At 34.2% G+C, this 26,514-nt stretch overlaps 1 protein-coding gene across 1 annotated transcript; it reads left to right on the top strand.

The window, feature by feature from the left end:
- The first annotated feature begins 4,586 nt into the window (after positions 1-4,586).
- Positions 4,587-5,762, top strand: LOC139868748 (putative F-box protein At5g55150). The gene has a single exon (XM_071857088.1). It carries the CDS (start codon positions 4,587-4,589, stop codon positions 5,760-5,762), a length of 1,176 nt encoding a protein of 391 aa, XP_071713189.1.
- Positions 5,763-26,514: the final 20,752 nt, after the last annotated feature.

Below are 26,514 nucleotides of genomic sequence, written 5' to 3'. Positions count from 1 at the left end.
GGAACAAGAATTTAGATTTCGAGTTTTTTGCGGCAGTAAATTTTTTTGGATTAAATATTGAGCTCTCATCATCTTTTCATCAAGAAAGTTTCATCTTCAATGAGCTTCACGACTTCTTTCGGGTAACTAAATCTTCCAATTGCAAGATTTTTATTTGGCGTTATTTGATTAATTTTTGGGATTTTTAGATAGTGTTAAGAGTTGATTTTCACCCTCATGTATCCTTTATATATATCTGTGTATTTCGGATTCAAATATAGGTTTTGTATTGTATTGATTGTTGTCTACAATAATTGAGTTTGTGAAAATATTGAAATTGTGGTCTATGTAATGCTACTGATATATTTTATAAAAGAAGTTAGGGTTTTAATTTTGGGAGAAAAACATCTCACATTCAGATGAAAAAGAAGAGAAAGAGGTTTGAAAGTTTGTTGAGTATTAAAGTTAAGGTTTTAATTTGGGGATGAAGATGAAGGTAAGATGATGAAGATAAAAGAAAAGAAAGATCAATTAAAATAAATGAAAAAGAAAAGAAAAGGACAAATAGATTAAAAGGACGAAAATACCCATCACGTTTCATGCACGTGATGGGACTTAACGTCCAAGATTAACGTCTGACTGACGGAGGGACGCGTAATCAAAAAAAGTGAATATAGAGGGACGCTGAAAGCCAAAAAAAAAAAACTTGAGGGACGCTGTTAGCTTTTTGGGGTAAAATGGAGGGACCAACAGCACAATTATTTCCTGCCATGGTCAAGGTTATCCACACTATTTGGATAATAACAGGGTTCTGTTTGGTTTCTGGAACCCTAAGTGTCCAGGGTTAGAGTCTTATGTCAGTGTCTTGGTACTGTTACAGGCTTAATATATGTTGTTGGTATGAGATTGTTTGTGCTACTAGATGTTATCTCAAGGGGTATAAAGATGGTAGGTTAAATTGTTGTAGTCAACCAAAGTCAAAGGTATATGGTCATGTTAGCTGCTACCTTAGTTTTGATTATGAGATGGCTTCTAATAATTTTCATTGGCTAAATAAATGTTAAGCCTACTACTACTGTATTTCTATATTCACTACTACTCTATTTCTATATTCACTGTTACAAGGGATAATGTTGATGGTGGTCTGATCTTAATTATTATGTGCACTCCAAAAAATCAACGAGTTAGAGTTTTGAAGATTAACAATGGTACTCTTGTCATAAGTTGTTGGAGCTGCTTTCATATCTAAAATAGGGTTTGGGTTATCTCAATAATGTGGTTTACCATCATGCTAATGGTTCGATGCAAATGGTTATGGTGTTACTATCTATCTATAGTTAATATTAAAATACTATAATGATGATGTCATTATTAAGCTAATTCCTTTATTAAGAAAAAATAAAAATAAAAAAAAATTAAGCATGGTGAATGATGTCATAATTCTAAATAAATTTGAATTAAAATTAAATCTTACTGTATTAATTAATTATTATTATTATTAAATCTTATTAATAATAATTTTAATCATTAAAATTAAATTATTTTGATATATTTTAATTAATTATTTTGAATTGAGTACGAAAAAGTATATAAAAGTTAGGCAGAAGAAAATCAATTCTAAATATATATTTTAATTTACACTTTTAAAATAAAATGACAACCAATATTATCTCTTATGATTGGATGTGGATTGTTTAATATGCATTTTAGGTGTTTGATGAAATGTTCAGCTGACGAGTTTCTTAGTCGGACTCTGTGGTTCCACGGATCATTAAACTAAATAACTTAAGTATTTACGTTTACTTAATACCTACAACATATCATTAAACTGTTTCGTTTAAACAAACTCGTAATTCCACGGATCATTTTACTAGTTATGTTTATTTTGCTTTGTTGAAATTGCTCAGTAACCTCAATATTGTGAATTGGGTGATACTTGGACTCCTAAAAGTCAAAGGGTAAACGATTTGGTCAATTAAAATTTGTTAGTCATTATTGTGTCATTTGTAAGTGTTATGGCTTTCACTATGAACACCCCTTGGGCTCTACTATTCGGTAACTTATTGATTTTTTTCAATTTTTGATTATAATTTTATCATGCGGCATGCTGTTACTTTCGCTGTGAACAATGTCAATGTCAAATTATCTAAATCGCTCTTCATTCGCTTATTATGCGATTATATTGATCCATTTCCATGTTTGGTCACTTGATCCTAACAAATATGTTGTTGATGAAGATGAAAATACTTATAGCTGTCGTGTTTCTGGTATATATGTATATCAGATTAACCGTTAGTAACTTTTCCTATAATATCGTTATTGCATATATAAGTTTAAAAACCAATAATATTTGCGGATGAGTCCTTGTGCAACGCACGGGACTCATAAATCTAGTATAATAATAATAATAATAATAATAATAATAATAATAATAATAATAATAATAATAATAATTAATGATAATAAATATGCTAACGTAAGATAAAATAAACCTAAACGAATTTATCATTTTATTAGTAAATTGAAGTTGATTTACCGTTGAGCAATAAGACTGATACTAACCCGGCGTGAAATCAAACTCGTCAGATGATGTGTCGCCATTTAACGGAAAGTGACGCCCCTAACCGGGCGTCAAAAACTGACGGAGTAGGGCGTCAGTCGGAGATTTGACCTGCACATCATGTGGCGTGAGATGAAGGGGGACCAATCAAATAATTTACTTTCTGTTTTTATTTTGTTTTTTGTTATTTATTTATTTTTCCCACCCAATTTTCAATCAGATTTTACCACCTCACCCTTCAAATATTTGACACAAAAATTTGACATTTTGGGTTAACGGGGGTCAAATACAGTCACAGTTAAAAATCCACTTTTTCACCAAAAAGTGCACAATCCGACTCTGACATCACAGTCAGGGTTAGAAATAGTCTACTCGGAATGTGAAACATATATAGTTTTGAAAACATGACTGTAAATCCCAAGATTTAATGCAAAATTTGCGTTACATATCTTCATCTCATAAAACTCAATTTATACGTGTTCGTAATTCGTAACTCATTCACAAATTCACTAAAATAAATTATTCTCCCCGGACTCTTACAAAGTATTTGGAGGGATAGTAAAACAGATACGTGCTAGAAGATATCGACGGAAACCAAGAATATTTTTAGATCACGCTTCAGTAAAAAACTCATTTTCATTTCAAAGGTAAAATTCATCCGAACTTTAATTTTAATCAGTTATCCATTTTTATAATTTTGATGAAACGAACTGACAAATCAACAATTCAGTGATGATATGGGAAAGTTTTTGAGTTTGGGTAGATGGCTCACTAACGAATCGTATTCTGGAAATAATACACTTGGTGTACTATAATAGGATGATATATCTAAAAGTTATTTGACCGATGATCAATTTAACGAAACTGAAACGTATTCTATATTGAATTCAATGGAAATTTAAAATGAAAAATAAAATAAAATGGTTTATATATTACGCGAAGATCTCTTGATCATATGGTTATTTTTCAAATGTTGCAGTTAAAAATCTTAGCTAATGAGCGATTGAAACTTAGAGATACAACATGCAAGTATAAATAAATTGTTTATAATGAACAAACTTATAAAGGCGATTTGATATATTTAGAGAACGTTACAATATATATTGGTATTAAGAATTTAGGTAGCAAAAAAGTTTAAACTCCACGCAATTGGACTAAATTATTTTTATGTAGGCATTGTGGAGACTTGTGAGGTATCTTTTCAGGATTTGAGAGCTTTAAGCCCAAGTATTAATGTTCATATACTTTTTTTTTTTTTTTTTTTTAGTGTTATCTCGATTTTGATTATTTTGTTAGTTTGACGTCATTGCTTGTGTGTTCTGATTCTTTCTATATCTGCTAAAGTAAAAATTACGAAGCTTTATAATTTGTAATAACTTTTGAGAAAAACGTTTGGTGGAAAATGATTTTGAATACTTTGCGATGATTATTATCGAAATTTTGACAAAATCTTTGTGAATTATGATTTTCGAAAATGTTATTATTTCGAGCGTTTTTAATTCGTTTGATTACGTTCTATATCCACTGTGGACACAATATGATGTGTGGTTGGTTTACAGGTTCATTGTGCTACCATTGAACTCCAACCATAGAACTCCATATTTGTAGACAAAAATAGGTTTACCGAGTCAATTACTTGTGTCAACTTTTGTAAAGGTACCTTCGAGAAATAATTCATTACTTATAATAAAAAAGTTGATGATGAATTTTTTTTTACCGATGAATTTTATTTACCGATGAATTGATGATGTATATAGTGTAATGATAAATTGATAATGGATTCATAATGTAGAATAGTTTTGGGGTTTTGTAGTCAGTCCAATGTATAATAATAAATGCCTATAAGAAACCGTTATGAGATTGGAATTTAGTAAATCAGAATTTATTTATTTTAATTCTTTTCGTACATGATAAATAGACCAGGATTCGAAACTAGGAGTCGAATCATGTTGACAATCTTTAAATTCAGCAATTAACGATTATCATCAATTTATCTTTTTGCAGCTTGTTGTGTTTAAAATAATCCATATTGTTTGATTAAGATACAATGGATCTGTTAGAGGCATATCCGGAATTACTTGATATTGTTGCTCTGAAACATATGGAAAATATGGATTATTTTGAAGATTATTTCAATTTCTCTGGGGTATGTAAGTCCTGGCATTCGATTGCCGTTCAAGCTGTAAAGAAAATTGAAGTCTCATACTCTAATGGACTTCCTTCACGGTTTCCATCTCTTTTGCTTGGAGAGAAAAAAGAAGATGTTGAATTTCGTGAATTGTTTTTCCTTTCGAACAATAGCATCCGTAAGATACGACTTCCAGAAGCATATGGTAAATTTTATGTCTCTTCATCTGGGTGGCTAGTAACAGAAGATGTTAGAAGTGATTATACTACTAAACTTATCAATCTGTTTTCACGTGAAATCATCGATTTGCCGAATATGTTTGAATATTTAGATTATGATGACAGAATCCGAAAACTACTCTTCTCTAGACAATTGCCAGTGTTGGTGGTGTTATGGGGATGCACTAAATTATGTTTTTGTCGTATTGGAGATGTCAATTGGACATCTTGTGAAACAAGTTCGTGTGGGGCTATACACGATATAACATATTATGACGGGCGAGTCTATCTCCTCGATGATTGCTATTGTTTAAAGTCATGTGATGCTCGTGGAAATGGCCTGGTCATTGTTGATGTTTCACAACTACCTAAATGTTTCCATAGCAAAGAACTGGAACTAGTTTATATTATAGGATTATATGATGGAACGAAGAAGTTGTTGGTTGTCATTAGACAACTATTGACCATATTAACGCAAGATGAGATAGATGGTCATGGAGTCCATCATATGACTTACAAGACAAAGAATTTTCGAGTTTTTGAGTATGATTTAGAAGATGGAAAATGGTCAAAAGTGAATGATCTTGTTAAAAAAACTTTGTTTTTGGGATTTGGTTCATCTTTTTGTGTAGAAGATACTTCAGGGGTGATCAAGGGTAATTGCATATATTATACCGAGCATAGCCCATTATGCTTTCAGAGGTGCTTTACAGATGAACATGATAAGTTGTACCGTAACAAAAACAGTTACAATAGCAAAACTGGAGCGGAATGGGATATGGGGATTTTTCATATGTGTGACGGAACTATCGAGCCTCATTTCATCGAAGAATCATGTAGCGAAGTCGACCCGCCAATTTGGCTTCAATCAATGTAGTTTTTATACACATTGCTGTTCTTATTTTTGTTTAAATCAATTCATAATTATGTTTACGACACGAAGATAAAATTTTCTTGCTTTTTGTTAATTTTATGACATTTTTTCTTTGTTTTTGTTATCCTCGGTCTTTTAGTTCTGTACATGGCTGCAAAAGTTAGGTTGTCGACGTTATTCTCATTTTTCCTTCATTTTGATGGGATTATGCTCTGTAACAGAAGTTTTAGATGTTAGTTTGTCTTGAATTGGTTTGTTTTTTACTAATATGATGTGCTTACAGGGTTGGAATAGTGCTCGTTTAACTGAAGCGTGGGGACTGTCTTTTTCAGAATCTTAGGTTGTGATCTGCTGCTTTGTTTGTGGTGTGGAATCTGCATTTTTTTTTTTTTTTTAGTTTGTGCTATGTAAATTTATGCGTAAATGTGTAGCTGTTTTCATACCTGGGTTAGTTGGTTTTACAGTTTATTGAGCTAACTACCCGGATGATGATAGACAACATTAACCTCTTTCACCTAAATAAATCTGAAAATAAATACTAATTATATTATATTGGATGAAATCTATATATAATGATTACTAAAATTTCTAGCCTCTTATAATGGAGTTTGTAAGCGTTTTCCAATAACAAATTAATTTAAAAGTGCATCTGATTCTTGTATGGTTGTTGGTGATATGTTGATTGAAGATCTATGAAATCCAAAGTCTTAAACCGAGTAACTTCGAACCACGAATAAAGGTCGAAAGCATCCTTTATATTGTTAAAATAATAACTTTAATGCATAACTGAGAAAAATAATTCAATTGATCATCATCAAATATCAACAAACAGACGTCTTGCATAATAACGTACACTCCAAAAAAGTTCATGTTATTAGAACTATGCAATGGAGTGTACGTTATTATGATGTGTACATTATTATGAAAAGTAAATTCTTTGTATGCCAATTCTATCTAGACCAGGATAAGCTAAATTTTTTATTCGATTAACTAAAATATAAAACATGAACATAAAAAATACGTGCATATACATATTCTATTTACCAAATTCAAATTAGAACCTTGATCAAGTAATTGTACACGCATAACGTCACTTGTTAATTTCATTCAATAAAATTTGAAGTACTCAAACAAATAAATTTGCTGAAATTCTTATATACAAAGCAATTATCTACATTAATTTACACTCAACAATCTACATATACATTAACATTTCACATAAACCCAACTCCAAACTAAAAACTGTTAACATCTTCAAGCGAAACTAAAAATTCAAATGAAAACCAACTTAGTAATTCCATTTCACCCAAATCATTGTGGGTCATGTTGGGAAATTACGGCCTCACTAATTTCCACCACCCAGCCCAACAATAATAGTAAAGAAATAAGAACAATACACAACACAAGATTTAACGTGGAAACTCCAAAACAGGAGAAAAACCACCGGCCCCCAAAGAGAGAAATACACTATATCACAAATTGTTACAATGATATAGACGACTCTCTTAAGCCAACTACACTCTCCAAAATATTTAACTAATACAACTCTCAAACAAGGGTAAGAAAGAAAGAAATAATCAAATACTTAAAGTGTATTGATTGGTGCAATTTGGAATGAAGACTTAGCCCCTCTTATATAACCAAGTCACTCACCCCTCACATCTTCCTCCCACCAGTGTGGGATAAACATATCTTCTACTAGCCAAAATAAACTAACAAATCTCCACCTTTTGGATAGAAGAAGATAACCATGCTTCCACATTGCAAGGATAACCGATGTAGAAGCTTCCTCGACGACAACTTCAAGATCCTCATCTTCATGCCGTTGACATTATCTCCCAAGAGACAAAACTTGCATCTTCATCGAACATTGTCTAAACCGACAATCATTGTCATCACAGACAATCATAACTCTTAACAAGAATTATCATACTCCACCATTAAGAGTATAGCACTTAGAATATCACATTCCAAGCATTTCACCTCGGCACATGTTGTTGAACAACCAGCTGAAACTTTATGGTGCAACTTCCTTGTTTGGCTTTCCCGAAAGTCCCATCAGCTACAACATCAGTTTCCACCACACAGCCTGCATCAACGCCAAACCAATGCCCATGTGTAATTGTAGAACCGCTAACGAACATCCCTTTCCACGGTGGCGCGGACACACCATGAGGATGACGTGACTTCAGAGGAATTCGTCACTCTCCGTAACAACGGAGACAATGTTAGCGTCTTTGGAGCCATTTGCCGGATTAGCTCCACCGGGACAATTAACCCTTACATGTCCAGTCTTCCCGCACTTCCAGCATGTCAGATTCTTTCTAGAGTTTCTCTTCTGCCTATCCGAACACAACACTATCGTATCTCCTGATGACGAGACCCCGTTACCTTCCAGTCTTTTCTCCTCGGATAGGAGCTTGCTAGTAACGTCTTCAAACTTCAGAGTTTTCTTTCCATACATCAAAATAGGTTTCATGTGTTCATAAGACGATGATAAAGATAATATCAACCTCAAAGCTTTATCTTCATCATCCGTTTTAACTCCAATAGCCTCCAGTTCTGAAACAATACCGTTAAGAATACTTAGATGATCTGAAATCTTTGAACCCCCATCCATACGCAGAGTATGAAATTGTTCTTTAAGACACAACCGATTTGAGATGCCCTTGCCCTGGTACAACTGCTCTAGTTTAACCCAAAGCTCCTTTGCCGTTGATAACCCGTGCACATTTGCAAGCACGTTCTTTGCAAGACACAAACGAATCGCACTTGCTGCCCTCAAATCCATATCATCCCATTCTTCTTCATCGAACTTACTGCTAGAATCACTGCCAGGAACAAGGGTGGGTTTACCCTTCAAAGCCTTGTGTAAACCGGACTGAATCAACACATCCTTGACTTGAACCTGCCATAAGCCAAAATTGATCATCCCATCAAATTTCTCTACATCAAACCTCATTGGACTGAACTTCGACATCGTATCCGTATCCTATAGACAACAACTTTCTCTGATTTTGCTCACGTTTCGAATAGCCAAAAGATGTAGCAGGTAGCCAGGACCCTTTAAATCGGAAATCCACAACTAGGCCACTAACAAATCCAACTATTACTACGAATCAGAAAAAATATTGTCTAACCAGACACCCTATACGATCAATAGAACTCGTTTCTGATGTGGACGATCCACTCACGTGGCAACCACAGAGCATACTCCGACTCCTATAACCGAGACCCCCGTCAAACCTGACGCTCTGATACCAGTTGTTGGGAAATTACGGCCTCACTAATTTCCACCACCCAGCCCAACAATAATAGTAAAGAAATAAGAACAATACACAACACAAGATTTAACGTGGAAACTCCAAAACAGGAGAAAACCCACCGGCCCCCAAAGAGAGAAATACACTATATCACAAATTGTTACAATGATATAGACGACTCTCTTAAGCCAACTACACTCTCCAAAATATTTAACTAATACAACTCTCAAACAAGGGTAAGAAAGAAAGAAATAATCAAATACTTAAAGTGTATTGATTGGTGCAATTTGGAATGAAGACTTAGCCCCTCTTATATAACCAAGTCACTCACCCCTCACATCTTCCTCCCACCAGTGTGGGATAAACATATCTTCTACTAGCCAAAATAAACTAACAGGTCAGTCAGTTTCGTGGCTGAAATCGTTTATTGCACACTTCTATCTCCTTATTATACACTAAAGTAGACACTCGATCTAACCATTACAATTCCACGTGCTCTAACATCTCGAGAATAAATATAGATAAAATATTAAGGGTGCGTTTGATAAACCTGAATGATTTAGCGCTGAATAGTTCATAATTTATATGACTCAAATGTTCTAAATGAAGTTGCTTCTGAATAAAAATATCCTGTTTGATTTGAATGAATAATGCGAATGATGTAAAAATTACCTTATTTACGTTGACGTTAATATAGTTATTTAATAAGGGTCCATGATGTAATTTAAAGAACATAGTACATAAAATTTAGATGTTTAATGGTTAAGAGATGGTTCTAGCTCTGAATGATGAACCATTCAACACCATCTGTCATTCAAAGGTAAGAAACAAACGCGTTAAATGTTGCATGATTCAACATTCAGTACTGAACCATTCGACTAAGAGGTAAACAAACGCATCGTAAGATTGAAGGCGACGCTGGTAGCTTAAATCTTAATTTAAGAGAGGATGACCCATAAAGTGTTGACTAATGTTTGTGAAGAAGGAAATTTAAAAGGGCAACCAAAGGTGGAGTATAGTTGATAATTAATCTATCTAATTTAAATACTCCTAACTATTTTCATTTATATTACCATTTCTTTCCTAACTAGTTCATAACCTGCGGGTTTGCGGGTTTTTAAAATTAGTGATTATGAAAGTTCGTTTGAAAAGTAAGCATAAATGTTATGCAACGAATAATCATTGCCAAATGGAAAAAAGAGAGAAATACGGTGGAATATAATCCATAACGTTAATAAAGGACATGTAAATTAAATTAAAACAGTTAAGTAAGACGAAGAATGCAAAAGTTTAATCAATCAATATCAAAGAGGCATATATTTGAATAGTATAGAGAATAAACGGTCATTTCATATTTATGGACGTGTTTGCAAGCATAGTTTATTGCTCATATTCTCTTGAAGTACGCGTTAATGGACAATAATGATTCTGCAAATTGTTTAGTTGCAAACATCTGTTGAAGTTTACTCAAAGTGTTTATACGCAACTGATCAGCCTGCAATGTATGAAAAGATGGTAATTGTTGAAAACTATAGAAGCAATATTGATGTTTACTTTAACTAATATTAAAAAAATAATAAAAGATAATAATTAAGTTCGATAATGTGAACAACCTTTAAATAACATTAGAAAAGATAATAATTATAACTTGATGTAAATAAGTTTTCATAGAATTGAAATTTCCCATGAACTTTGAAGAAATAATTGTGCCGTTGGTCCCTCCATTTTACCCCAAAAAGCTAACAGCATTCCTCAAGTTTTTTTTTTTGACTTTCAGCGTCCCTCTATTATCACCTTTTTTGATTAAGCGTCCCTCCGTCAACTTTCTGTTAAAAAAGTCCGTTAAGTCATAGCATGTGACTTGCATGTGAGGGTAAATCAATCTTTTTACTCTTTTCTTCACTAAACACTAAGGACTAGTGACCCAAAAAATTCTTATACATATTATTCCCCTTCATCTTCATCTTCCCTATTCATCTTCATCTTCCCTATTCATCTTCAGCATTTAAAATCATAAACCCTAATACATATTATTCACATAAATTCATTCCCTAGAGTATTTGGTAATACATATTCGTTGACCCAAAACAAATGTAATAAAACAAATTTGATCTAAAACTCAAAATGATTTGTAAACAGATGGTTTCATCGAATATATACAGTAATATCAAATGTAATAAAACAAATTTAAGTCACTTTCGTCTTTCTTTATCATGTACTGTAAAACAAGTAATATAATAATTTAATTTAATTTCATCCAAATATTGAAAAGTAGTCCTACAGAACATAAATTGAACTTCAACATTTAAATCTCGATTGAATGTTTATTTGATGATGAATCCCTTACAAAAAAATATTATAAATCCTTCACATAACCTTTGCCAACCATAAACATCAAGGATTGCTCGAATTGGATTCATGAACATGTGGTTGACTTTTAACTCCAAAGTTTGACCTTCAAATTCAATCTCAAATCATGATGATATGATCTGAAGTTTTGCAGAAACGTTCACATAATGATTGTAAATGACTTTGTAATTTTAGTTTTTGCAAAATTATTCCGAATTTTTCCGTGCACCTACGATTTACGTTGTTTCGGTTAGTGATTAACACAATCTGGAAATCGATGAATTCGTAACTGTTAATTGTAACTGAAGATCATCGAGTGTTCGTTTTTGGTTCTAGATCGTGAATCCGAGCTCCGTTTGAATTTATAACCTCCAAATTAAAAACGCCTAATTCGGTTTAAGCTTTGCGGTTAAGGAGATGAAATTCATCAACGAATTTGAATCTGAACGAACTTCGATTTGTTTTTGTTGACCTATGAATCTAACTTGCGGATGATGATGTGGTGATAAATTGATAATGATCAGTTGATCAGATGAAGGTGAACAACAATCTAATATTATGATGAAGATTGATTTGTTTTTAATAATAGAGAGATACAATATGATTGATGATAAAGAGATATACAGATCTAGTCATCATTAATAAAAAGACTGATTTACCCTCACGTGCAAGGCACATGCTATGATTTAACGAACTTTTTTAACAGAAAGTTGATGGAGGGACACGTAATCTGTAACACCGGCCATTTTTTTTTTTTTTACAAACACAGCGGAAGACTTTATTAACAAATACAATATAAGTCACGTCATTACATTAAACCGTGTAATTACATTTAAGTTTACACAACGGTGTTACGTTATTACAAAACATTATTTATACAAAAGTCCACATCAGAGTTGGGTTGTCAAACATGTCTTCTGGAACAGCACCCATCCCGACTAGCAGTACCTAAACCTGCAAGGGGAGAATATGTGGGGGATTAGCGCACCGCTAAGTGAATGGAATCTATCTAACAAATATAGCTTAAGCCACACACAAGCTATATACTAACAACATCACTTGCTAACTACCAACTAGCATACAATAAGACAATACGAGGATCGGCGGCTTGTACGAGCACACGACTCTCAGCTGATCGGGCCTGAGTCTACCGATAGTCCCTGCTACTCAATTCACAGTATAGTTATCCTGATGCAGGGGGTGCATCGTTCACACTATACTCCACAATTAGTAGCCTATGGACCCAACCTCCCCTAGGCACGGTTAACCTCATACGGACTCTAACCTCTCCTAGGCACGGTCTCGAGTCCCCAGTCTCCCTAGGCCCGACTGGTGCCATTCACACAGTGTACACATAATTCACATACAACATTAGGCCTACTATATTATTCTAACATGGAAATTTCTACACTATTCATGGTAAAGGAGTCAATTACAGTAGCATGATATGCTACTTAAACTTTATCCGAAGATAGACCCACTCACCGATTACCAGCTATAGTTCAATTATCTTACTTCTGAGCTTCTTTCTTGTTCTTATTACAACAAGCCCAGGTTTCAGTCTGTTACAAATCCACCCCCTTAAATAGATTCCGTCCTCGGAATCTGGTCTTGGTCAAACAAACGAGGGTAGCGGTGAAATGTCCCGTTCATATTGATTATAAACGTTCCATATTAATTGATTTCATTGCGAGGTTTTGACCTCTATATGAGACGTTTTTCAAAGACTGCATTCATTTTTAAAACAACCATAACCTTTATTTTATCAATAAAGGTTTCAAAAGCATTACGTAGATTATCAAATAATGATAATCTAAAATATACTGTTTACACACGACCATTACATAATGGTTTACAATAGAAATATATTACATCGACATATGTTTCTTGAATGCAGTTTTTACATAATATCATACAAACATGGACTCCAAATCTTGTCCTTATTTTAGTATGCAACAGCGGAAGCTCTTAATATTCACCTGAGAATAAACATGCTTTAAACGTCAACAAAAATGTTGGTGAGTTATAGGTTTAACCTATATATATCAAATCGTAACAATAGACCACGAGATTTCATATTTCAATATACATCCCATACATAGAGATAAAAATCATTCATATGGTGAACACCTGGTAACCGACATTAACAAGATACATATATAAGAATATCCCCATCATTCCAGGACACCCTTCGGATATGATATAAATTTCGAAGTACTAAAGCATCCGGTACTTTGGATGGGGTTTGTTAGGCCCAATAGATCTATCTTTAGGATTCGCGTCAATTAGAGTGTCTGTTCCCTAATTCTTAGATTACCAGACTTAATAAAAAGGGGCATATTCGATTTCGATAATTCAACTATAGAATGTAGTTTCACGTACTTGTGTCTATTTTGTAAATCATTTATAAAACCTGCATGTATTCTCATCCCAAAAATATTAGATTTTAAAAGTGGGACTATAACTCACTTTCACAGATTTTTACTTCGTCGGGAAGTAAGACTTGGCCACTGGTCGATTCACGAACCTATAACAAATATGTACATATATATCAAAGTATGTTCAAAATATATTTACAACACTTTTAATACATTTTGATGTTTTAAGTTCATTAAGTCAGCTGTCCTCGTTAGTAACCTACAACTAGTTGTCCAACGTTAGATGTACAGAAAAAAAATTGATATATATTATCTTGAATCAATCCATGACCCAGTGTATACACGTCTCAGGCTAGATCACAACTCAAAGTATATATATTTTTGGAATCAACCTCAACCCTGTATAGCTAACTCCCACATTACTGCATATAGAGTGTCTATGGTTGTTCCAAATAATATATACACATGGGTCGATATGATATGTCAAAACATTTGCATACGTGTCTATGGTATCCCAAGATTACATAATATATTAGAATACATGTATAATACAATATAAGTTAGCTAGGATCTGATTAATATAGATTTGTTATCAATTTTCACGTTGCTACAACAAGAAAAATTATCCAATCTTGTTTTACCCATAACTTCTTCATTTTAAATCCATTTTGAGTGAATCAAATTGCTATGGTTTCATATTGAACTCTATTTTGTGAATCTAAACAGAAAAAGTATAGGTTTATAGTCGGAAATATAAGTTACAAGTCGTTTTAGTATAGGTAGTCATTTCAGTCGAAAGAACGACGTCTAGATGACCATTTTAGAAAACATACTTCCACTTTGAGTTTAACCATGAATTTTTGGATATAGTTTCATGTTCATAAGAAAAATCATTTTCCCAGAAGAACAACTTTTAAATCAAAGTTTATCATAGTTTTTAATTATCAAACCCAAAACAGCCCGCGGTGTTACTACAACGGCGTATATCCGGTTTTACGGTGTTTTTTGTGTTTTCTGGTTTTAAATCATTAAGTTAGCATATCATATAGATATAGAACATGTGTTTAGTTGATTTTAAAAGTCAAGTTAGAAGGATTAACTTTTGTTTGCGAACAAGTTTAGAATTAACTAAACTATGTTCTAGTGATTACAAGTTTAAACCTTCGAATAAGATAGGTTTGTATGTATGAATCGAATGATGTTATGAAAATCATTACTACCTCAAGTTTTCTGGATAAAGCTACTGGAAATGAGAAAAATGGATCTAGCTTTAAAGGATCCTTGGATGGCTTGAAAGTTCTTGAAGCAGAATCATGACGCGAAAACAAGTTCAAGTAAGATTTTCACTCGAAATAAGATTGTTATAGTTATAGAAATTGAATCAAAGTTTGAATATGAGTATTACCTTGTATTAGAAAGATATCTTACTGTAAATAATAAAGATTTCTTGAGGTTGGATGATCACTCTACAAGATTGGAAGTAATCTTTCAAACTTGGAAGTATTCTTGATTTTATGAAACTAGAACTTGTAGAATTTATGAAGAACACTTAGAACTTGAATATGGAACTTGAGAGAGATCAATTAGATGAAGAAAATTGAAGAATGAAAGTGTTTTTAGGTGTTTTTGGTCGTTGGTGTATGGATTAGATATAAAGGATATGTAATTTTGTTTTCATGTAAATAAGTCATGAATGATTACTCATATTTTTGTAATTTTATGAGATATTTCATGCTAGTTGCCAAATGATGGTTCCTACATGTGTTAGGTGACTCACATGGGCTGATAAGAGCTGATCATTGAAGTGTATATACTAATAGTACATACATCTAAAAGCTGTGTATTGTACGAGTACGAATACGGGTGCATACGAGTAGAATTGTTGATGAAACTGAACGAGGATGTAATTGTAATCATTTTTGTTAAGTAGAAGTATTTTGATAAGTGTCTTGAAGTCTTTCAAAAGTGTATGAATACATATTAAAACACTACATGTATATACATTTTAACTGAGTCGTTAAGTCATCGTTAGTCGTTACATGTAAGTGTTGTTTTGAAACCTTTAGGTTAACGATCTTGTTAAATATTGTTAACCCAATGTTTATAATATCAAATGAGATTTTAAATTATTATATTATCATGATATTATGATGTACGAATATCTCTTAATATGATATATATACATTAAATGTCGTTACAACGATAATCGTTACATATATGTCTCGTTTCAAAATCATTAAGTTAGTAGTATTATTTTTACATATGTAGTTCATTATTAATATACTTAATGATATGTTTACTTATCATAATATCATGTTAACTATATATATAACCATATATATGTCATCATATAGTTTTTACAAGTTTTAACGTTCGTGAATCACCGGTCAACTTGGGTGGTCAATTGTCTATATGAAACATATTTCAATTAATCAAGTCCTAACAAGTTTGACTGCTTAACATGTTGGAAACACTTAATCATGTAAATAACAATTTCATTTAATATATATATAAACATAGAAAAGTTCGGGTCACTACAGTACCTACCAGTTAAATAAATTTCGTCCCGAAATTTTAAGCAGTTGGAGGTGTTAACGTATCTTCTGGAAATAGATGCGGGTATTTCTTCTTCATCTGATCTTCACGCTCCCAGGTTAACTCGGGTCCTCTACGAGCATTCCATCGAACCTTAACAATCGGTATCTTGTTTTGTTTAAGTCTCTTAACCTCACGATCCATTATTTCGACGGGTTCTTCAATGAATTGAAGTTTTTCATTGATTTGGATTTCGTCCAACGGAATAGTGAGATCTTCTTTAGCAAAACATTTCTTCAAATTCGAGACGTGGAAAGTGTTATGTACATTCGCAAGTTGTTGAGGTAACTCAAGTCGGTAAGCTACTGGTCCGACACGATCAATAATCTTGAATGGTCCAATATACCTTGGATTTAATTTCCCCCGTTTACCAAATCGAACAACACCTTTCCAAGGTGCAACCTTAAGCATGACCATTTCTCCAATTTCAAATTCTATGTCTTTTCTTTTAATGTCGGCGTAGCTCTTTTGTCGACTTTGGGCGGTTTTCAACCGTTGTTGAATTTGGATGATCTTCTCGGTAGTTTCTTGTATTATCTTCGGACCCGTAATCTGTCTATCCCCCACTTCACTCCAACAAATCAGAGACCTGCACTTTCTACCATAAAGTGCTTCAAACGGCGCCATCTCAATGCTTGAATGATAGCTGTTGTTGTAGGAAAATTCTGCTAACGGTAGATGTCGATCCCAACTGTTTCCGAAATCAATAACACATGCTCGTAGCATGTCTTCAAGCGTTTGTATCGTCCTTTCGCTCTGCCCATCAGTTTGTAGATGATAGGCAGTACTCATGTCTAGACGAGTTCCTAATGCTTGCTGTAATGTCTGCCAGAATCTTGAAATAAATCTGTCATCCCTATCAGAGATAATAGAGATTGGTATTCCATGTCTGGAGACGACTTCCTTCAAATACAGTCGTGTTAACTTCTCCATCTTGTCATCTTCTCTTATTGGCAGAAAGTGTGCTGACTTGGTGAGATGATCAACTATTACCCAAATAGTATCATAACCACTTGCAGTCCTTGGCAATTTAGTAATGAAATCCATGGTAATGTTTTCCCATTTCCATTCCGGGATTTCAGGTTGTAGTAGTAGACCTGATGGTTTCTGATGTTCAGCTTTGACCTTAGAACACGTCAAACATTCTCCTACATATTTAGCAATATCGGCTTTCATACCTGGCCACCAAAAATGTTTCTTAAGATCCTTGTACATCTTCCCCTTTCCAGGATGTATTGAGTATCTGGTTTTATGAGCTTCTCTAAGTATCATTTCTCTCATATCTCCAAATTTTGGTACCCAAATTCTTTCAGCCCTATACCGGGTTCCATCTTCCCGAATATTAAGATGCTTCTCCGATCCTTTGGGTATTTCATCTTTTAAGTTTCCCTCTTTTAAAACTCCTTGTTGCGCCTCCTTTATTTGAGTAGTAAGATTAGTATGAATCATTATATTCATAGATTTTACATGAATGGGTTCTCTGTCCTTTCTGCTCAAGGCGTCGGCTACCACATTTGCCTTCCCTAGGTGGTAACGAATCTCAAAGTCGTAATCATTCAACAATTCAATCCACCTGCGCTGCCTCATGTTCAGTTGTTTCTGATTAAATATGTGTTGAAGATTTTTGTGGTCGGTATATATAATACTTTTGACCCCATATAAGTAGTGCCTCCAAGTCTTTAATACAAAAACTACCGCGCCTAATTCCAAATCATGCGTCGTATAATTCTGTTCGTGAATCTTCAATTGTCTAGACGCATAAGCAATTACTTTCGTTCGTTGCATTAATACACAACCGAGACCTTGCTTTAAGGCGTCACAATATATCACAAAATCATCATTCCCTTCAGGTAATGACAATATAGGTGCCGTAGTTAACTTTTTCTTTAACAATTGAAACGCTTTCTCTTGTTCATTTTTCCATTCAAATTTCTTCCCTTTATGCGTTAATGCAGTTAAGGGTTTTGCTATTCTGGAAAAGTCTTGGATGAACCTTCTGTAGTAACCAGCTAGTCCTAAAAACTGGCGTATGTGTTTCGGAGTTTTCGGGGTTTCCCACTTTTCAACAGTTTCTATCTTTGCCGGATCCACCTTAATACCTTCTTTGTTCACTATGTGACCGAGGAATTAAACTTCTTCCAACCAAAATGCACACTTTGAAAACTTAGCGTACAATTCTTCCTTCCTCAATACTTCTAACACCTTTCTCAAATGTTCACCGTGTTCTTGGTCATTCTTTGAGTAAATAAGTATGTCATCAATGAAAACAATGACAAACTTGTCAAGGTATGGTCCACACACTCGGTTCATAAGGTCCATGAACACAGTTGGTGCATTAGTTAAACCAAACGGCATGACCATAAACTCGTAATGACCGTAACGTGTTCTGAAAGCAGTCTTTGGAATATCATCTTCTTTCACCCGCATTTGATGATACCCGGAACGTAAGTCAATCTTTGAATAAACAGACGAGCCTTGTAGTTGATCAAATAAGTCGTCGATTCTCGGTAGTGGGTATCGGTTCTTGATGGTAAGTTTGTTCAACTCTCGGTAGTCGATACACAACCTGAATGTACCATCTTTCTTCTTGACAAACAAAACAGGAGCTCCCCACGGTGATGTGCTTGGTCAAATGAAACCACGCTCTAAAAGTTCTTGTAATTGGCTTTGCAGTTCTTTCATCTCGCTGGGTGCGAGTCTCTAAGGAGCACGAGCTATTGGTGCAGCTCCTGGTACAAGATCTATTTGAAATTCAACGGATCGATGTGGGGGTAATCCCGGTAATTCTTTCGGAAATACATCGGGAAATTCTTTTGCGACGGGAACATCATTGATGCTCTTTTCTTCAGTTTGTACTTTCTCGACGTGTGCTAGAACAGCATAGCAACCTTTTCTTATTAGTTTTTGTGCCTTCAAATTACTAATAAGATGTAGCTTCGTGTTGCCCTTCTCTCCGTACACCATTAAGGGTTTTCCTTTTTCTCGTATAATGCGAATTGCATTTTTGTAACAAACGATCTCTGCTTTCACTTCTTTCAACCAGTCCATACCGATTATCACATCAAAACTCCCTAACTCTACTGGTATCAAGTCAATCATTAATGTTTCGCTAACCAGTTTAATTTCTCGATTCCGACATATATTTTCTGCTGAAATTAATTTACCATTTGCTAATTCGAGTAAAAATTTATTATCCAAAGGCGTCAATGGACAACTTAATTTAGCACAAAAATCTCTACTCATATAGCTTCTATCCGTACCCGAATCAAATAAAACGTAGGCAGATTTATTGTCAATAAGAAACGTACCCGTAACAAGCTCCGGGTCTTCCTGTGCCTCTGCCGCATTAATATTGAAAACTCTTCCGCGACTGATATCGCGTATTTTATACACATTTTCATTAGCGATATCGGTCACATTTTGGTCCATTCGGATACGATTTGGCGGTTATATTGATCATATTGAGATTTGTTCGAGTTTAAAAAGCTAAGTGTTGAAACGTGGTGTTTTATGGAGTTTATAAGGCGTTTTGTTAGTTTGTTATTGCTAAAGGCGCACCGAGGATGAAAACGTTAAGTATTTATCGGGTATATTGGGTTTTGAGTGAAGAAAGAGTGTAAAAAGTCGAAGGAACCAGACGCAGTGTATCGTCGCGGCGCGGAAAGGGGCCTCGCGGCGCGACATAGTACTAGTTTCCAGATCAGAAAGTGAGTTAAGAAGGTAATTATTTTATGAGTATCTCCGCGGCGCGACCAATAACGTCGCGGCGCGACACCTCTGGCGGTTCAGCTATTTTGGCAAGTATAAAAGGCCCGAATTTAACCTTAAATAATTCATTATCGTATCCAGACGAATTCCAGCCACTTTTTGACGAACTTTGGTGATTTTTGGGGATCTTCAAGGTCATTCTAAGGTACCAATCATTCCGGGAACAAGTCTCGATTCGTTTATCTTTCAGGATTCAATCTTTGATTAGGTTTATTCTTTTGTTATCAACAATGAATTTCTCTATTTCTTTGATTGTTATTTTGGTTTTAGCCATGATTGTAGGCTAAGCTTTTAATGTTTGTCTAGACTGAATATTTGCAAGTGTTTGGATGAAACCTTGATGTTTTATTAATTGATGCATGATAATTATGAGTTTTGATTAAGAACCATTCTTGTGGGTATTGATTATTGTTACTAGGTTGATTAGTGAATCTTGTTTGAACAAAGGGAACCCTGTTTCAATTTAGTGATCTAATTTCTAATTGATTTGTCTTAACCGATTGGGTGCTTACTGGACCAAGGGGGTAAACCGGGTAACGTAATTGAACAAAATAGGGGTGAATTGTGTGGAGCGAACGCGTAACCAATTGAATCTTAATCTTATAATTAGCTAGTTACTAAGTCACAAACGAAAGATGGTATTTGGTGAAAGGGAACCCTAAGCCAATTAATCCTAGTTTGACGTGTTTGCTAAAAGAGAACTCTGGGTAAACCGACTCTGTAATTGCGTGCATTGATTAATAGAACTAGTGCTTAATAACAAATCATCCAACACTGCGAATAGGATATCTAGGCGAACATTCTTTTATCCATTGAATTCAAATATCTTTACTTTTCCGTTGAGTCTGCATTTCTTTTACTTAAACTTAAAAACACAAAAATATTGTCTTTTACTTTTTAAAGCTATCTTGATTTGGCTAATCGTTAAATAGCCGCAAAACAAACTATCTCGTATTTTCAATTTTCATAGTTTAACTTAGTTTACTTTTATTTGCAAACTTAATTCTCACGTTAATACTGTCCTTGGAACGATACTTGGAATTACCATTTTTATACTATTGCACGATCGGGTACACTGCCCGTAAGTGTGTAGTAATCTTTAACCAGGCATATTTCCAAAGATAATTTATATACTAGATTTCACACATCAGCGACCTTGTCCATTCGTGTTCTCCTGGTTCGGGAAATTTCTAATAATGTGGCCCGGTTTTCCACATTTATAACAAACTACATTGGCATAACTTGCTTCGACACTACTTGCTCTGCCATTACTCGTTCCGACACCATTTGTTCCTTTCGTTCTGTTAACCCCTGGTCCGTAGACCTCACACTTCGCCGTGCTATGACCATTTCTTTTACACTTGTTGCAAAATTTGGTGCAGAACCCCGAGTGATACTTTTCACACCTTTGGCATAGCTGCTTCTGATTGTTGTTGTTGTTGCGGTTATTATTGTTATTGGGATGATTGTTGTAGTTGCTGTTGTTGTTGTTGTTGTTGTTGTTGTTGTTGTTGTTGTTGTTGTTGTTGTTGTTGTTGTTGTTGTTGTTGTTGGGCCGTTTGTTGTAGTTGCGATTGATGTTGCGATTGTTGGGATAGTTGTTGCGATTATTGTTGTAATTGCTGTTGTTGTTGTATTGGTGATTCTTATCACCGTTTTCCTCCCACTTTCTTTTGACTTGCTTCACATTGGCCTTTTCAGCAGTCTGTTCTTTAATTCTTTCTTCAATCTGGTTCACTAGTTTGTAAGCCATTCTACATGCCTGTTGTATGGAGGCGGGCTCGTGTGAACTTATATCTTCTTGGATTCTTTCCGGTAATCCTTTCACAAACGCGTCGATCTTCTCTTCCTCATCTTCGAACGCTCCCGGACACAATAGGCATAATTCTGTGAATCGTCTTTCGTACGTGGTAATATCAAATCCTTGGGTTCGTAACCCTCTAAGTTCTGTCTTGAGCTTATTGACCTCGGTTCTGGGACGGTACTTCTCGTTCATCAAGTGCTTGAATGCTGACCACGGTAGTGCGTAAGCATCATCTTGTCCCACTTGCTCTAGATAGGTATTCCACCATGTTAACGCAGAACCTGTGAAGGTATGCGTAGCGTACTTCACTTTGTCCTTTTCAGTACACTTACTTATGGCAAACAACGATTCGACCTTCTCGGTCCACCGTTTCAATCCGATCGGTCCTTCGGTTCCATCAAATTCCAAAGGTTTGCAGGCAGTGAATTCTTTATAGCTGCATCCTACACGATTTTCTGTACTGCTAGATCCAAGGTTATTGTTGGTATGTAGTGCAGCCTGTACTGCGGCTATGTTTGAAGCAAGAAAGACACGAAATTCCTCTTCGCTCATATTCAAGGTGTGTCGAGTTGTCGGTGTCATTTCCTTCAAAATAGTCAAATGAAAGAGTTAATCATATAGAATATCAAGAGTAGTCAATAGTATTTCGTAGCGTAATATGAACTTATTTATAAAAGCTCTTTCTTCATATTAGCATTTTATACTCTTTAATTCGGGTAGTACCTACCCGTTAAGTTCATACTTAGTAGCTAACATACCATTTCAACTACTACAATTCTATATGAAAAACTAATCACAAAAAAAAAAAAAAAAAATATCATATTCAAACCTTTATACAATAACTTGCAAACTTACAATACCGCTTTTTTTTACATATATCATGAAATATAGTACATAAAACTTTGATACAAAGTAGTTGCGAAGATAATTCTAGTTAATAAATAAGGCTTTCAGCAAAGGCAATAAAGACACGTAATTCATACGTCCAGAAACAAGTCATGCATTCTGGTTTTACTAATACCACTTCCCATCCTTGGTTTTGTGGAACATAACCGTTGTGACCGATAGTAAGACAATGTGTTGTAACATCGTCAAAAGGATGAAGGTTACGTAATGACCAACAGTCTCGTAATAACCTAAAAACCTCATTTCTTACCCCAATTACCGACTCCGTCACTTGTGGGAACGTTTTGTTTAATAGTTGTAGCCCGATGTTCTTGTTCTCACTTTGGTGAGAAGCGAACATTACTAACCCGTAAGCATAACATGCTTCTTTATGTTGCATGTTAGCCACTTTTTCTAAATCACGAAGTCCTATATTCGGATATATTGAGTCAAAATAATTTCTTAACCCGTTGCGTAAAATAGCATTTGGGTTCCCCGCAATATATGCGTCAAAGTAAAAACATCGTAACTTATGGATTTCCCAATGTGATATCCCCCATCTTTCGAGCGAAAGCCTTTTATAAATCAAGGCATTCTTGGAACGTTCTTCGAATGTCTTACAAACTGATCTCGCCTTAAATAGTTGTGCCGAGGAATTCTGACCGACTCTAGACAAGATTTCATCAATCATGTCTCCGGGTAGGTCTCTTAAAATATTGGGTTATCTATCCATTTTGTGTTTTTATACTGTAAAATAGACAAGAGTTAGATTCATAAAAAAATACTTATTAATACAAGCAATTTTTACATATATCATAAAGCATAAGCACACTATATTACATATATTACAACACACGAATACAACTATCTTATTCCGACTCGCTCGTTTCTTCTTCTTCGATTTTGGTTCGTTTTGCCAAGTTTCTAGGGATATATGATGTTCCCCTAATACGAGCCGTCGTTTTCCACATTGGTTTAGAAAAACCTGGTGGTTTAGAGGTTCCCGGGTTATTGTCACAACTTAAGAAATACTGGTGTTGACGATACATATAAAGTTCATCGGGTTTGAAATCAAATTTCTCTATTTTTATGCCCTTTCCCTTATTGTTCTCTTTTGCCTTATTAAATTGTGTTGGGGTAATTTCTATAACATCATCGGAATCCTTGTCGGGATCCGATTCATCGGAGAATTGGTAATCCTCCCAATACTTTGCTTCCTTGGCGGAAACACCATTGACCATAATTAACTTTGGTCGGTTGGTTGAGGATTTTCTTCTACTTAACCGTTTTATTATTTCCCCCACTGGTTCTATTTCTTCTTCCGGTTCCGATTCTTCTTCCGGTTCCGATTCTTCTTCCGGTTATGACTCTTCTTCCGGTTCCTCTTCGGGAACATGTGAATCAGTCCACGAATCATTCCAATTTACATTTGACTCTTCATTATTATTAGGTGAGTCAATGGGACTTGTTCTAGAGGTAGACATCTATCACATAATATCAAACGCGTTAAGAGATTAATATATCACATAATATTCACATGTTAAAATATATAGTTTCCAACAAAATTTGTTAAGCAATCATTTTTCAAGTAAACACGGTCGAAGTTCAGACTCACTAATGCATCATAACAAACTCGATAAGACACATTAATGCAAAATTCTGGATCTCTAAGACCAACACTCGGATACCAACTGAAATGTCCCGTTCATATTGATTATAAACGTTCCATATTAATTGATTTCGTTGCGAGGTTTTGACCTCTATATGAGACGTTTTTCAAAGACTGCATTCATTTTTAAAATAACCATAACCTTTATTTTATCAATAAAGGTTTCAAAAGCATTACGTAGATTATCAAATAATGATAATCTAAAATATACTGTTTACACACGACCATTACATAATGGTTTACAATAGAAATATATTACATCGACATATGTTTCTTGAATGCAGTTTTTACATAATATCATACAAACATGGACTCCAAATCTTGTCCTTATTTTAGTATGCAACAGCGGAAGCTCTTAATATTCACCTGAGAATAAACATGCTTTAAACGTCAACAAAAATGTTGGTGAGTTATAGGTTTAACCTATATATATCAAATCGTAACAATAGACCACAAGATTTCATATTTCAATATACATCCCATACATAGAGATAAAAATCATTCATATGGTGAACACTTGGTAACCGACATTAACAAGATGCATATATAAGAATATCCCCATCATTCCGGGATACCCTTCGGATATGATATAAATTTCGAAGTACTAAAGTATTCGGTACTTTGGATGGGGTTTGTTAGGCCCAATAGATCTATCTTTAGGATTCGCGTCAATTAGGGTGTCTGTTCCCTAATTCTTAGATTACCAGACTTAATAAAAAGGGGCATATTCGATTTCGATAATTCAACCATAGAATGTAGTTTCACGTACTTGTGTCTATTTTGTAAATCATTTATAAAGCCTACATGTATTCTCATCCCAAAAATATTAGATTTTAAAAGTGGGACTATAACTCACTTTCACAGATTTTTACTTCGTCGGGAAGTAAGACTTGGCCACTGGTCGATTCACGAACCTATAACAAATATGTACATATATATCAAAGTATGTTCAAAATATGTTTACAACACTTTTAATACATTTTGATGTTTTAAGTTCATTAAGTCAGCTGTCCTCGTTAGTAACCTACAACTAGTTGTCCAACGTTAGATGTACAGAAAAAAATTGATATATATTATCTTGAATCAATCCACGACCCAGTGTATATACGTCTCAGGCTATATCACAACTCAAAGTATATATATTTTTGGAATCAACCTCAACCCTGTATAGCTAACTCCCACATTACTGCATATAGAGTGTCTATGGTTGTTCCAAATAATATATACACATGGGTCGATATGATATGTCAAAATATTTGCATACGTGTCTATGGTATCCCAAGATTACATAATATATTAGAATACATGTATAATACAATATAAGTTAGCTAGGATATGATTAATATAGATTTGTTATCAATTTTCACGTTGCTACAACAAGAAAAATTATCCAATCTTGTTTTACCCATAACTTCTTCATTTTAAATCCATTTTGAGTGAATCAAATTGCTATGGTTTCATATTGAACTCTATTTTATGAATTTAAACAGAAAAAGTATAGGTTTATAGTCAGAAATATAAGTTACAAGTCGTTTTTGTAAAGGTAGTCATTTCAGTTGAAAGAACGACGTCTAGATGACCATTTTAGAAAACATACTTCCACTTTGAGTTTAACCATGAATTTTTGGATATAGTTTCATGTTCATAAGAAAAATCATTTTCCCAGAAGAACAACTTTTAAATCAAAGTTTATCATAGTTTTTAATTATCAAACCAAAAACAGCCCGCGGTGTTACTACAAACGGCGTATATCCAGTTTTACGGTGTTTTTTGTGTTTTCCGGTTTTAAATAATTAAGTTAGCATATCATATAGATATAGAACATGTGTTTAGTTAATTTTAAAATTCAAGTTAGAAGGATTAACTTTTGTTTGCGAACAAGTTTAGAATTAACTAAACTATGTTCTAGTGATTACAAGTTTAAACATTCGAATAAGATAGCTTTATATGTATGAATCGAATGATGTTATGAACATCATTACTACCTCAAGTTTTCTGGATAAAGCTACTGGAAATGAGAAAAATGGATCTAGCTTCAAAGGAT

Source organism: Rutidosis leptorrhynchoides, chromosome 9 (genome assembly GCF_046630445.1).
Source record: "Rutidosis leptorrhynchoides isolate AG116_Rl617_1_P2 chromosome 9, CSIRO_AGI_Rlap_v1, whole genome shotgun sequence".
Taxonomy (NCBI): domain Eukaryota; kingdom Viridiplantae; phylum Streptophyta; class Magnoliopsida; order Asterales; family Asteraceae; genus Rutidosis; species Rutidosis leptorrhynchoides.
This window is presented reverse-complemented; position numbering and strand designations above follow the sequence as displayed.